This window comes from Tyto alba, unplaced genomic scaffold (assembly GCF_018691265.1).
Source record: "Tyto alba isolate M040663 unplaced genomic scaffold, T.alba_DEE_v4.0 Super-Scaffold_9, whole genome shotgun sequence".
NCBI classification, from domain to species: Eukaryota; Metazoa; Chordata; class Aves; order Strigiformes; family Tytonidae; genus Tyto; species Tyto alba.
In genome coordinates, this window is record NW_024881330.1 from 26,122,601 (window position 1) to 26,134,828 (window position 12,228).

General features: G+C 39.5%; 2 protein-coding genes across 4 annotated transcripts in view; both read left to right on the forward strand.

Moving 5' to 3' along the window:
• RAD54B (RAD54 homolog B) overlaps window positions 1–12,228 on the forward strand; it is a 66,581-nt gene that overhangs the window by 18,302 nt on the left and 36,051 nt on the right. The window contains exon 1 of one of the 3 annotated variants that reach the window (XM_032987941.2): window positions 8,120–8,233. The exons of the other annotated variants lie outside the window; for them this stretch is intronic. The gene's annotated coding sequence lies outside the window, so the exon portion shown is untranslated. Of the gene's footprint in view, window positions 1–8,119; window positions 8,234–12,228 lie in introns of those variants that run through there. 3 annotated transcript variants of the gene reach the window in all.
• Window positions 1,105–7,764, forward strand: LOC104356521 (fibrinogen silencer binding protein). Its single transcript, XM_009972493.3, has 2 exons — window positions 1,105–1,985; window positions 6,261–7,764. The coding sequence occupies exons 1-2, from the start codon at window positions 1,615–1,617 to the stop codon at window positions 6,784–6,786; spliced, it is 897 nt and encodes a 298-aa protein (XP_009970795.2). The 5' UTR covers window positions 1,105–1,614; the 3' UTR covers window positions 6,787–7,764.

Genomic DNA, 12,228 nt, shown 5'->3' on the forward strand with positions numbered 1-12,228 from the left:
ATTTAATCTTGGCTTGAAAGCAATTCCAGCAAAGTGGACTGGTCGCAATTTTGCTAAGTCGTACAGGCAAGTCGAGCCTCAGAAATGGTTCCAAACATGCTTGTTATTCTAAATGCTAATTGATTTTTAGCAGTTAAAAGTCTCCCTTTGTTTAGTTTGAATTTCATGTTTTGAATGTGGCATTTATCTGCTTTGGGTTTTTTCCCCCTTAGAGCAAACAAGTTTATACCTAGATCTTTATAGCCTTAAGATATTTCAAACTATAATTAGATCTGTCTTTCCTTCACCCCCCTTCTAGGCTCCCTTGTTTTCAAGGCTGAACATGTTAAGCTTGAGAAGCTGTTGCCACTATATCGAATGGTGTTTGTTTCCACCCCCCGGGACTCTTTTCAGCCCTGTACGTCATTTTTCAAACTTAGTTTCTGATTTCTGTATTTGAGAGCACCTTTTCTTACATCTGCAGGTTTTTCCCTTTCGCTCATTTGTTGGTTTAGTTCAGACCACAGAAATCTGAAGCCACGCTCGCATTTTTATGCGGAGACTTGGCTTAAAGTGATCCCTTTCCACGCAAACATGAGAAATGCACACGCACAGCACGCGCGCCGCCTTAGGGGGGGAAAAAAAAAAAAAAAAAAAAATCAGGCTTTTATCCCGAAAGAACGCCTGGAAGTATTATTCTGCAAGTAGGTGGTTTCCTGGTGGCTATTATGGAAATCCCAGTCGGTCCAGGCTCTTAGGCGCTCGGTGAATGCGCGGCGACCGGGCGCAGGCCGCGCCGGTGCCGCCGCCGCCGCCCGGGCAGGCCGCAGCCGCGGGCCCCGGCTGCGAGAAAAGCGCCGGTTCCGCGGCGGCCCCCGGGGCTTTGCTCGCTGGCCTTGCGTGGCCCTTCCCGCTCGGCCGCCGAGAGAAGCGGCCTCTTTAAGAAGCCCCCGTGTAGGTAGCGGGAGCGGGCTGCCAAGTGCAGGAGAAGCTCAGCTTTACTGCGAAGCCCGCGCCTGAGTGTAACCTAACCGGCTGGAGGATATGCCGCCCCTGATTGACAGCAGGACCAGCATTATGCAAATGGCGGCGGCCGGGGGCTCTGTCAGGGAGCTCTCTACACACGCCGCCCTCGCCTTTCGCCTCCCGCTCCCTGTAACGCTCAGTGCGTTTCACAAAGCAATTGTTGCTTTTTTGGGGACGTCGTTACATGTAAAATCATCTCGAGCGCGGTTTCAGTTTGAGATACGTGCGAGAGAGCTAGGGAGATGTGTTAGAGCTTGTTACTCAAGCTAAATTAGGTAATTTTTAGCTGGGTAACGTGCTAATCTTTAAACCTTTATGTTTTTAAATCCTGCGTATGTCTGGTCTCTTCATACAAAAGTGTATTTTGCTTGTTTCTTCTCGTCTTCTTCAGTCTGAAGCCTTATGTAGGTCAGGCTTGGCTTAAGCAGATTTCCTGAACCTGCGTCAGCTTAAGCTGAAGGAATTTTAATAAACCCTCCCTTGTAGGCGTGGGCCTAAATGAGACTAGCCTAGTTAAGCCTGATCTTTTTCTGTTTGTGAAAAAGAGCTGAGCAGAGCTAGGGACTGCATGGTGGCTTCAGAAACGGCTTCCTTAATTCAAAGATAACAATGGTTGGGAAGGCCAGATCTTCTAATTTTACCTTATCTGAAAAGCTCGATTTGCTAAAACTCGTGAAGCCTTATGTTAAAATTCTCGAGGAACATACCAATAAGCATTCTGTAATAGTGGAAAAAAACAAATGCTGGGATATCATAGCTGATAACTACAATGCCATCGGAGTAGATCGCCCTCCTCGTACTGCACAGGGCCTGCGCACGCTGTACAAGAGGCTCAAAGAATATGCCAAACAGGAGCTATTGCAGCAAAAGGAGACTCACTCAGATTGTAAAAGCAGCATTTCCGAGCCAACCAAGAAAGTTGTGGAGATGATTCCACAGATTTCCAATGTGTGTTTAAGAGACAGGAGCGGTGTTCAAAGGTGAGACAATTCTTTTTATTTTGTTACTGAATGAAAATTATGGCGCCTCCTACCTACTCTGTAATGCTTTGCTTGTGTTCAGGCTCCTGAAGGAAATGTTTATCAGAGAAAATCCCCAGATGGGGAACAATGACCAAGTAATATTGCTTTTGTTTTATGGGAAGCTTTATGATGACTTAGCACTGCATTCATTTTTTTCAGCTCTCTTTCAAAGCTTGTTTCAGAGTCTTTGTCATACTCTGGAAAGTGAGGGTTAAGAGAGAATCAAAGAGAAATAGTAGCTCCCACCTCTACCCCTCCCCTACCTTTTAATAGGCAGATTATTCAAACACTGGCAAAGTGATGGCTATTCTCCTCCATTTAAGGTAATACTGCAGTCATTTTGCAACATATGGAACTATTACCAGTTTATACAGGATTTTTAATAAAGTTAGTTCACAGAGCTAAGAAACCTTACTCATACACCTTTTCTTTCATTTGCTCTGATGTTTGCATGTTATGTTCTAACTGATCCAAATAATCTTTAAAAAAAAAAATTGACTCCCCATACCACAGTGCCTTTTTGAGTGCAAATGTTTTTTTAAATGATACTTTTCTTGCACTGATGGTGGTTCCCTGAAGCTGGAGCAAAGCTAATTGCAGTCTAAACTCCAAGCAGTTCTGTATCATACGTTGGGCAGTTCAAATACAGAGAGAAACTGCTGAGAGGTACAGCACTAGAAGTTTTCTTTTTTGTAGTTTTTTTTTTTCTTCTTTTACTGCTCAGTAAAGTGAGACACACTGTCTAGATTTGAGCCAGACATAATACAGGCAGGCAGCATTCAGGCTTTCTCCCACAGCTGGCTAATGCCCCTCATATCTGACTTGCAACACTCTGCTGGTTCTGTATTGGTCCTTGAGGGATCAAAAAATGCCTGGGTCAGGTATTGATTCCTCCAGACACAAAAACTAAGCTAGGGAGGAAGGGGAAAAAAAGTCATGTAACTCCCCAGCAACCTTGAGAAAGCGATGATTTTTCTTATTTTCCCAAGCAGATTAATGGGAAGCGAACTTTCTGTATTTTAAACAGATATACTGATAGTCGGTGCAGCAGCGTAACACTCTTAAGAAAAGCTGGCATGCGCACATACGCTGAATTGGATTCATGGTGCCACTGGTTGAACTGAATGGTAACAATTGTCTAAATCCCAACATGCCAGATGCTCTAAAAATATGCTGTTGTGGGTCCTTTGCGTAAAGAAGTCTGAAGCAACTGGGCTGTGCTGCTGCTCCTGGTGAATGCCCCTGGAGGAACTGTTCCAAAGAATTCTCTGGAACAAAACGAGGCTTTTAATTGCGCTAATAAAGGTTGCAGTGTCTTGACTACCAACTTTTGTAAGGAGGGAAAAAAAAAAAAGAGTGAGAACTTTGGTTTGTAGATCAGCTTATAAAAAGCACTGACGCTTTTCGTGGATGATTAAGAGCTAATGATCTCCATAGTTTGTCTCCTATAATTTAAACATTTTTTGCAGTCCCTTATGGGTCTCAGAACATTGACTTGATTACTGCTTACCCAAAATGGTTGTTCCTAGGAATAGCCAATATACTGGGTGCTGAAGGAAAAGAATATAATTTAAAAGATTATTTTTTTTCCTGCCCAAATATATCATTATTTGATAGTTCTAATTTTAACTCTGAATCACGTTTTACCCTAATTTTCAAACCCCTGTATTGGGTTTTAACTCACCAGGATACGGCTTAGGTTTTGTAGGAGGGAAACACAAGTTATAATGAATCCAAATTCTTAGTCGCACCTTTAAGCAATTTCTAGCTCACTGTGATTAAACAAAACCTGGTGAATCATGGGTGCCTGCAGGGTTATAAACACCATCCCCCAATTGTGGTAACTACTGTTTGTCTTTCTTTCAGTCAAGTTGTCAGAAACAACATTAGTAACCACCATACAGGCAGCTCTTTTGTTTCTCAATTCCGTCTTTCTCTCTTTGCTGTCTAATTGTTTTCCTTTTAAGAGACTGACTCTTAAGGGGAAAAAAAAAAAAAAAAAAAAAAAAAAAAAAAGCCCTATTGGAGTTACCTGAAGATTTGATAATTTTCTAGTTCTGTATGGATAACACTTTAAGAGATAGATTTTTCACTGTTTGGAGGCTCTAGTCTGTATTAGACTAAATCTTACCTATCTGTCTTCTCTTTAACCTCTCTTGCTTTCTCTTTTGCTCTCTCTCTGTTTCCTTTTGTCAGAATGACCTGCTTCTCCTGCTGGTTGTTTCCACTTTTCTCAGGCTAGAAGCTGGCCAGGAGCCAGCAAATAAGAAGGAGGGAAGCTGTATTAGAAGCTGTGGTTGTGAAGAGGGGGAAACCCAGAATTACAGTCAGCACTGGGGAAAACAAGTGAAAATTTGTGTGCAGGATAATACTTCCGATGCTCAGTAAGAGGAGTAAGAGGAATGTGAGAAAGAGGTATATAGTAATAGGGGAAGCTTTGTGGCATAAGGAGGAAGGAGTAAGGTGATATAATTGATACTATATAGACAGCTCAGGTAACAGTCAATAGAATTAAGATTATCCTGGCATTTTCTTCAGGGAATAAATGAAAGGTCTATTTTCAATACCTGCTTCAGATGGACTTCAAAAAAAAATAGTTAAAATAGTTTGGGTGGTGGTTAACAGGATTAATTTTTGGAAAATACATTGCTCTGACCCTATTAAACATTTTTACAAATGAGTATTGAGAAGCTTTAATGCTTTTATTCTAGAAAATGTACTTCCACGTAATGGATGGCAGGCTAGATCAGGTTCTTTGGAAATTGCAACCATGACTGCTTATTTCTTTTGAACCAAGAGTTTTAAAGACCATGGGAGATGCATGAGATGATCATGCCACCTTTTGGCTAAGGAGTTAGTGCATTTACACAAGATGTAGGATGTACAAAGTAAATTTCTTCTGGGAATTTGAACACACATCTACTGCTAACCAGGACAGTTTTAATAATCAGATAGTGTTTCTCAATTTGTGGATTGTAGGGCTCACAAGGAGTTTAAAAAGTGTAAACAAACACCTCCCACCCCCCCAGTTTAATAAACAGCAACTCAGGTCCTCCAGGGTTGGGGAGCATCCATGGATGTTACATTAATCATGGATCCACTCACTGCCTTTAGATGCTAGCTGCAGCTCAGTTCTTCGGGGGCTGGAGAATGTCTCGTATTTTCAACCACCAGTTATAGCCTCAGTTTTAGACAGTCATGGCCATGATGATGTATTGTCTTCGGCATCAGTACCAAGTTAATATATTCCTGTTCCCATGTTACACCATACTGCCTTTACAGGCATGCTGAAAGTATTCTTTGTAGATCTGTACAGTAGAACAGATGAAGAAGCTGATCTGGCTTAAAAAATAATTACCTGAATAAAGGAGTGATGTGGGGAAGTGTAGGGTTTCAAACACAACTGATGGTAGAGAAGTGTCAGGAACAGCTTGAGCCAGTGTTACCATTAAAGCCAATGTAATGTCAAATCATGATTTGAGGTGCTGCTGATTCAGGGGTTTACACAAAGACAGATGAGTCAAGTGGGTGTTGTACTTTTGTAAAGAAATGCACGGAACTATAGGCTGTTCTTATGGAAACATTTCTGTGTCTTCTCTTGAAGCTTCAGAAAAATACTGAGATCAGTTCAAAGAGAAGGAGCAAGGATTAGCTTGATGCCCTAATCTACTGGCAGGGACATTATTTGGGCTCTGGTTTCTTCTCCCAAGGCTCTTTCTGTAATTTTATTCAGTGATTGTTTCACATAAACCCCAAATATTTGGGTGCATGAATCAGAAACAGGGAACACATTAGAACAGGAAGAGATTAATAAGTTTGCGAGATGGAAATGTTTCTGCCACAGTCCACTCAATCTAAATGAATCCCCTTTTAAAATCACATTATATATTATATAAACTCTTTCCTCTGTCACTTTCATGACTTGCTGCTGCTTTGTTTTTATTCTCATTTGTCACTAATGGCCCTTCTTGCTTCTCCAGTGTCAGAAGAAGGGCCTACCAGGATAGTTCTCTGTTGGCTATGCTGCATTTATAGCAATAGAATCTGAATAATACAGGGCTGTGTATGTGTGGTGGAAGGAAGGAAGTGTGCAGGTGGTGTTCATGTAATGAAGTAGAGTCTCAGGCATAGATATCAGCGTAGTATTTCAAATGAAGCTTTGGTTACTTACAGCGACACCTTTTAAAAAATAGTTTTTAATGGATTATTTAAATATGATTTTGTGTGTTCTAGTGCTAGTATCGATAAAGAAACAATTGCTGGTACCAGTTCACCACAGGCAATGTTGGATCACCATCCTGCGTCAGTCATGATGGAACTGCAATCGGAAGAGGATGTCAAACCTCCTCCTTCTTTGGTTATAGACTCACAGCAAAATGAGAACTTAGAACAAGAGGAAGAACACCAGCTGGTGCATATTATGGAAAGGTCTCCTTCAACATCAGTATCCTCAGTTGATATGAGAGTGATGATGTCTCCCTCTCCCGTACCAAGAAGAGATGAGTTTTTTAGGCTTGAGGTTGGAGAACGCTTTAGACCAATGTGTAGTTACGACCCACAGATGTTACAAATGCTGAAAGAAGAGCATCAAATAATACTAGAAAATCAAAGAAAAATTGGTCTTTATGTCCAAGAAAAAAGGGATGGTTTGAAAAGAAAGCAGCAACTGGAAGAAGAACTGTTGCGAACAAAAATCAAAGTAGAGAGGCTGAAGGCAATACGACTACGCCGTGATCTGCCAGAATACAGCAATATCTAAATATTTTATTACTTTTGTCATACTGTTTGAAATATTTGATAATAAATGCTTTTGCCCTTGCAGAATGGTTCCTTATGTTAATATGGATAGATCAAAATTTGGGCTTGGGAGATGAAAGCATGTTTCCCGTGTTGTTGTTTATGTACCTTAGAAAACTACCTTGTATGGGTTTGAATGCACCAACTCTTCTGGTCTGAAGTATAATTAAATTGTGTATATTTAAATGTTTAGGTTGATAAAAATCCAAACTTTTAAAATATTTCCACTTAGTTCTGTTAGAGTTGTGATGAGCTAATGGAAATTTAGCTCAACTTTTTGAAAAAATTTTGATCATACGCATTATTTTTTCAAATAATCACCTATACTTTAATACCTTAATGAATTTACAGGTTAATAAATACATATAAAAAAGAGGAATAAGAGGCTATGTTTAAATGTCTTTTCAAGTTGGTAAATCTTATGACAGTGGTGAGATTTTGCTGATGTTTCAACTTGGAAACAAAATTACTGGATTGTTATATTTTTTTAGTGTTCAGTAGACAGTTGAATAAATGTACATCTTTTTAAAAGGTAATGCTTTTTCTTATTTCCAGTGGAGGAGTGTTTCCATAGGACATTATCAAAATAGAGACAGTGAATGCAATGCTTGTTTTTTAAAACTGCATGCCTGTGTAATTTGTGTGTACAGTTACCACGATTGTATATTCAGTTATAGTAATTATACTGGTGATCAACCACAAAAAAGTCTAATTTCCTCATTTGCATGCATAATTACTACAGTGCATGTGCAACCAAGACAGTTGCAGGTGCCTTTGATCACTATTACTATGACTATAAGCTACTGAAATGAAATAGTTTCTGTATGTAACATGTGACTCGAAATCAACAGAAGATTGTTTTGTCATTCTGGGTAACTTTTATAAATGCTGTTGTTCTGGTCTTTCTATTAGTTTCAAATAAAAAGCCCCAAATGAAAAAGAAATCGATTCTTCTGTCTGTCCTAGTAGCAGCCGTTTCCTCTGCAGTTACGATCAACGTTTGTAACTGGAAGAAAAATACCTGGAAAGCATAAGTCCCAGATGATTCATTTCTTCATAATTCTTAGTCTCCTGCCTGTTATGAATGGATCCACAACTGCCTTAGACCTCTGGCTCCTTATTCCCTGTAACAGTACTTTCTCCTTCCTCTAACCTTTAGCACAAGAAAAGGAAATGAAGCACAGCATCAAGGAAAAAGAGAGAACAAAGGAGATGTAATTGCTCCTGTGCCTCCCATCTCAGAGGGTCCCAACAACAGAAAGAACAAAAGCAATAGGAAGGAGAATACTTCTTCCTGCAGCTGCTCCTACCTGTTACTCCTGTCACCACTGTTTCCCAAATTTGCTTCTTTCTGCATTCCCACAGAACCTCAGCGTGTGTGCATGGGGCACTGGTCTGTATCAGCAGAGGTAAGCCTCGCACCTCCTTGTTGGTCATCTGAGTGAATCAGGTTATCTTAGTAGCCACAGGGGTAAATGCTTAATAAAAACTGAAGGCTGGAAGTATGTAAGTGTAATTGAGGGGCTAGTGGAGCTTCAAGAATTGTAGTTAAAATTCTGTGGTAGTGATAGGAGAGAAATAATCTTGACTGTCAATACCCAGGATAACTTTAACAGGTTACAGGTGGGAAGAGTAGAGGAAACAAGTCTTTGGTTTACAAACTGAGGAAAAATACAGACAGTGAAAACAGATGTTGCCAGTATGGAGTTCCCCAATGCTTTTCCTCTTCCAGTTGTTTTCTAGAGAAGAGAGCACTGTAAGTGTTTGTTCTGTTGGGAATTTCTGCGTGTGCTGAAAATGATGATGCCTGAATAAATGGCCTCTGTTTCTGTACAGTCGTTGGTTTTCTGCTATATTCTTCAGTTCAAGACATTCAGTCTGGTTTTGTGTAGCTGGAAACACTTCAATGATGTACTCACTTCCCTGAGCTTACAAGAGTCAAAATACTTGCTTTAATAAATAAATAGGGATTTTGTTTTACTTTTCAGAAATGGGAAACAGCACTAAATTTTCTGCCCTCGTTGTATAATTTGGAAATGCCTGATCTTATTCTTTCAATTGAAAACCAGAATTCTGGTTTCCCGGGGTAAGGGATTAATTTCTATTTGTTGTTTCTGTCCTTACGTATTGTGCAAATGAACAAGTTTTTTAATAGTTCAGAAAATAATTCCCATATGGCTCATTGTCTTGCAGTGGTTTTGAATTATAACTACTCTTATGTTGGCCACCAAAATGCTCTAGAGACTTTAGAATATTTTCTGTTGAATTCTCCATTCTCCTTGAGCTAGATGAAGAGGTGACCTCGAGGATTTCTATTGGCATGGTGTTTTTATTTTGAGGATTAGAATCAGAGGACTTTCCAGGGTTTGAAAGCTTGCAGTCCTTTCTGAACTGACAGGCAAAGTAGATGCCAAAATGGGACTTTGCGTAGAGCAAACTCTTCCTTATATTCTTGATATTGGAAGGAGAAGGATGCAAATGAGTAAAGAAAATACTTCGGCCTGGTCAGAGCTGTTTCCCTATAGTCAGCATTCTTCCACGTTTGGTTGTTCTGGCTTTGTCTCATTTCTTGCTGGAAGGCCTTTCGTTCTAACCTGCAGGCAGCACCTCTGGTTCAGAGATCTCTCATGCTTCTTGTTTCGTTTGTTTTCAGTTGTGTTTCTTTTGGTTTTCGGGGAGCTTGGTGTGCGGTGGAGACATTTCTTGAGTCCCTGTGGAGCTCGCTTGTTTCCTTACCAGTAACATGACATTTATTTCCTTTCACTATAGAAATGTTTCCTCCTTCAGTGACATTATATTGCTCCGTCATTCCAATATGGTACTGACTACATATTATACCTCTCCATGCTGGTGGATCTGCATTTCTTTCTCACTCCACATCTGCTCTACAGTATCGGGTTATCTGTCTGAGTCAGACTTCTCAGTGCCCGTTCCTGTTTTTTTTCCATGTATTCCCAATGTGGGTACATGCACCACAGCTGTGGCTAGTCCTTCTCGACCTTGAAGTGCTGTGCATTTTTACTGTTCCAGCAAATAACATTTTGTTAGCATGTGTGAAAGGGATGGTAGGAAGCCCTTCCCTCCTTCACCCCCATTCTTACCCTTATCCTCTTCACTACATCTGGCAATGCCATTCCTTGTCTACATGTTTATAATGTACATAGCACAAGCAGAGTGATTTTAGTCAAGGACAAATTTCTACCATATGTTCATGTCCTTCTAGTAAGATAAGTGAAATAAACAGGCTCCAGGAGTAATTTAATTCTGAACACCTAATGAATCTGTGTTCAGGATTAGAGTAAAAAACTGTAGCTGTGATAACTTTGTTATAATTGTGATAGCATCTTGTGTAACTTCATCTGAGTGTCTAATGATCAGTCTATAATTTTGTTGGCTGCTCCCTAATTATCTTGCTTTTTTTGTTCCTCCCAGCTTCCCCTTGTAAGCTTTCAACACCTGTGGAATCATCTCTGTTGATATGGTTGCCTTAGATCAGAATTCTTATCAGGTAGAAGTGGTAGGAGAGAGACCTCCAAGACCAGGAGATATTATTTATTGCTAATCTTGCTTGTCATGCTCCTGTTTTGTAACATCTTCCACCTCACTTGGTTCAATTTCTTTATTCCATTTATATTTCTAACTTATTCTGGTTTGGGATTTTACCACACACACACACACACACACACCCCGGCCCCAGTGAAAATGCACGGACTAACACTAGCATATTGTCTCCTTTGGGCAGACTTTGTGTCCACTGGCAGCATCCAATAGGCAAAGCCATTAAGTTGCTTATAATTGAGAAAGTTGTTTCTATGTGGGAGGAAGAAATGGGGGATTCTGATACCCAGGCTGGATAAATTGTCTTAAAATTTATTGTATCTTATTTTAAAATGTTTTAGGATGGTTCCATATGAATTTTAACTTCGGAATAATCATACAAAGTTTACTTGTGAAGATGATAAAGTGTTTTCCTAGGATGTTGATTACTTTTTTATTTTACACATGAAAATAAAGCCTTTAAAAAGAATGCCTTATAGCGTTTTTCAGGGTTTTAAAGTACATGAAATGTAGCTTCTCAGTGCTTTTATTCTGCTTTCAAATATCCAGGTCTTAGATAATTTGAGAAATCTCATTGTCTAAATCTTAATCTAAAAAAAAAAGTGTGCTGTTTACTGTAATAAAAATACCAGTCTGTTAGCTGGGTGTATAACACATGACTAAATTTCAGTCATCCTGTGACCTATGTTTGTGTGTTTTATCTCTGCTAAAAATGAAATCATTTGCCACGATGTCAGCCAAGGTGCCTGTGTAGTGATGGTTGCTCTTAAATGGCATCCAGTTTGTCTGGGCAAAGCTTCCTCCATAATAAAGATAGAGTTTCCTGAAGTTCTACTGATTAGTAGCTAACAAAATTAGTCTCTGTGAATTCTTTCTTGCAAAACCTACAGTTGTTCAGTGCTAAAGTAGTTTAAAACCTTGCTTGTGATTCGTGTGTAAGAGGGGGTGGATAGGAGTCAGAGAACCCAAGGAAAGTTTAGCTGTCTGCAGCCACTGGCATTCCCCACTGCCCTGCCTTTCTTCTGTGCGATGGGACTTCATACTGTTTTATTCTAGTGATTACGTGAAATGATTTGTTGATGTATCGAAACATCTCTGAGTGAACATAACACCTTGTTTGACTCTCTATTATTCACACAAGAAGAGTATCATATAATTTTAATTGAACAGTTAAATCAGCAGTTACTCCACATGATTTATGACTTCTATTTGCTCTTTAGCAAAACTGCAGACTTGAAAAATCCTACTTAATTTTTTGTATTTTATGTATGCAAACAGAATTAAAAAAAAAAAAATCAGCGAGGTCATTGTTTCCTGTCCTGGCCATTTCCTGTTGGCTCTCATCTATAGTTAGCATAATCACGACAATTAGCATAATTTAACATAAATGTCAGCTAAAAAATAATTCCTCTGGATTATGGTGTCCCTACATACTCGGTTGATGTCAGGACTCGGTTTGGTTAAGGCTCAGTCATTTTGTTTACAGTATTCTGTGTGTTGCCGTTTGCTTAGTTGGTATGCCTTTGTATGATACTTTTCTATATTGCTAATGTTTTCTCAAAAGTGTCTGTTTTTAAAGCTCAGACCTTTCTGCATGCTTGAAATAAGTAAATTATAAATTACTGTTGTTTCAGTTTTATTTGTTTTATCTTTAATAGTGAAACAATAGGACAAAACATTTATCGAGTTTGGGGATGGGGAAGAGGGATTTTGGACTGTCTGTGGTTAGTTACTACGATGTTACGTGTTTCCTCTACTGTGTCAGATAAAATTTGTTGCAGTAGTCTCCAGTTATATCTGTTATTAATCACTGAAGATGTCATGTGAAAGAAAGTAATTTATCCAT

Bases quoted from the DNA above. Each gene is read 5' to 3' on its own strand.
- LOC104356521 (XM_009972493.3), top strand. From the start codon at position 1,615: ATGGTTGGGAAGGCCAGATCTTCTAATTTTACCTTATCTGAAAAGCTC. The intron at 1,986-6,260 runs GTGAGACAATTC...TGTGTGTTCTAG, and splicing joins GACAGGAGCGGTGTTCAAAG to TGCTAGTATCGATAAAGAAA.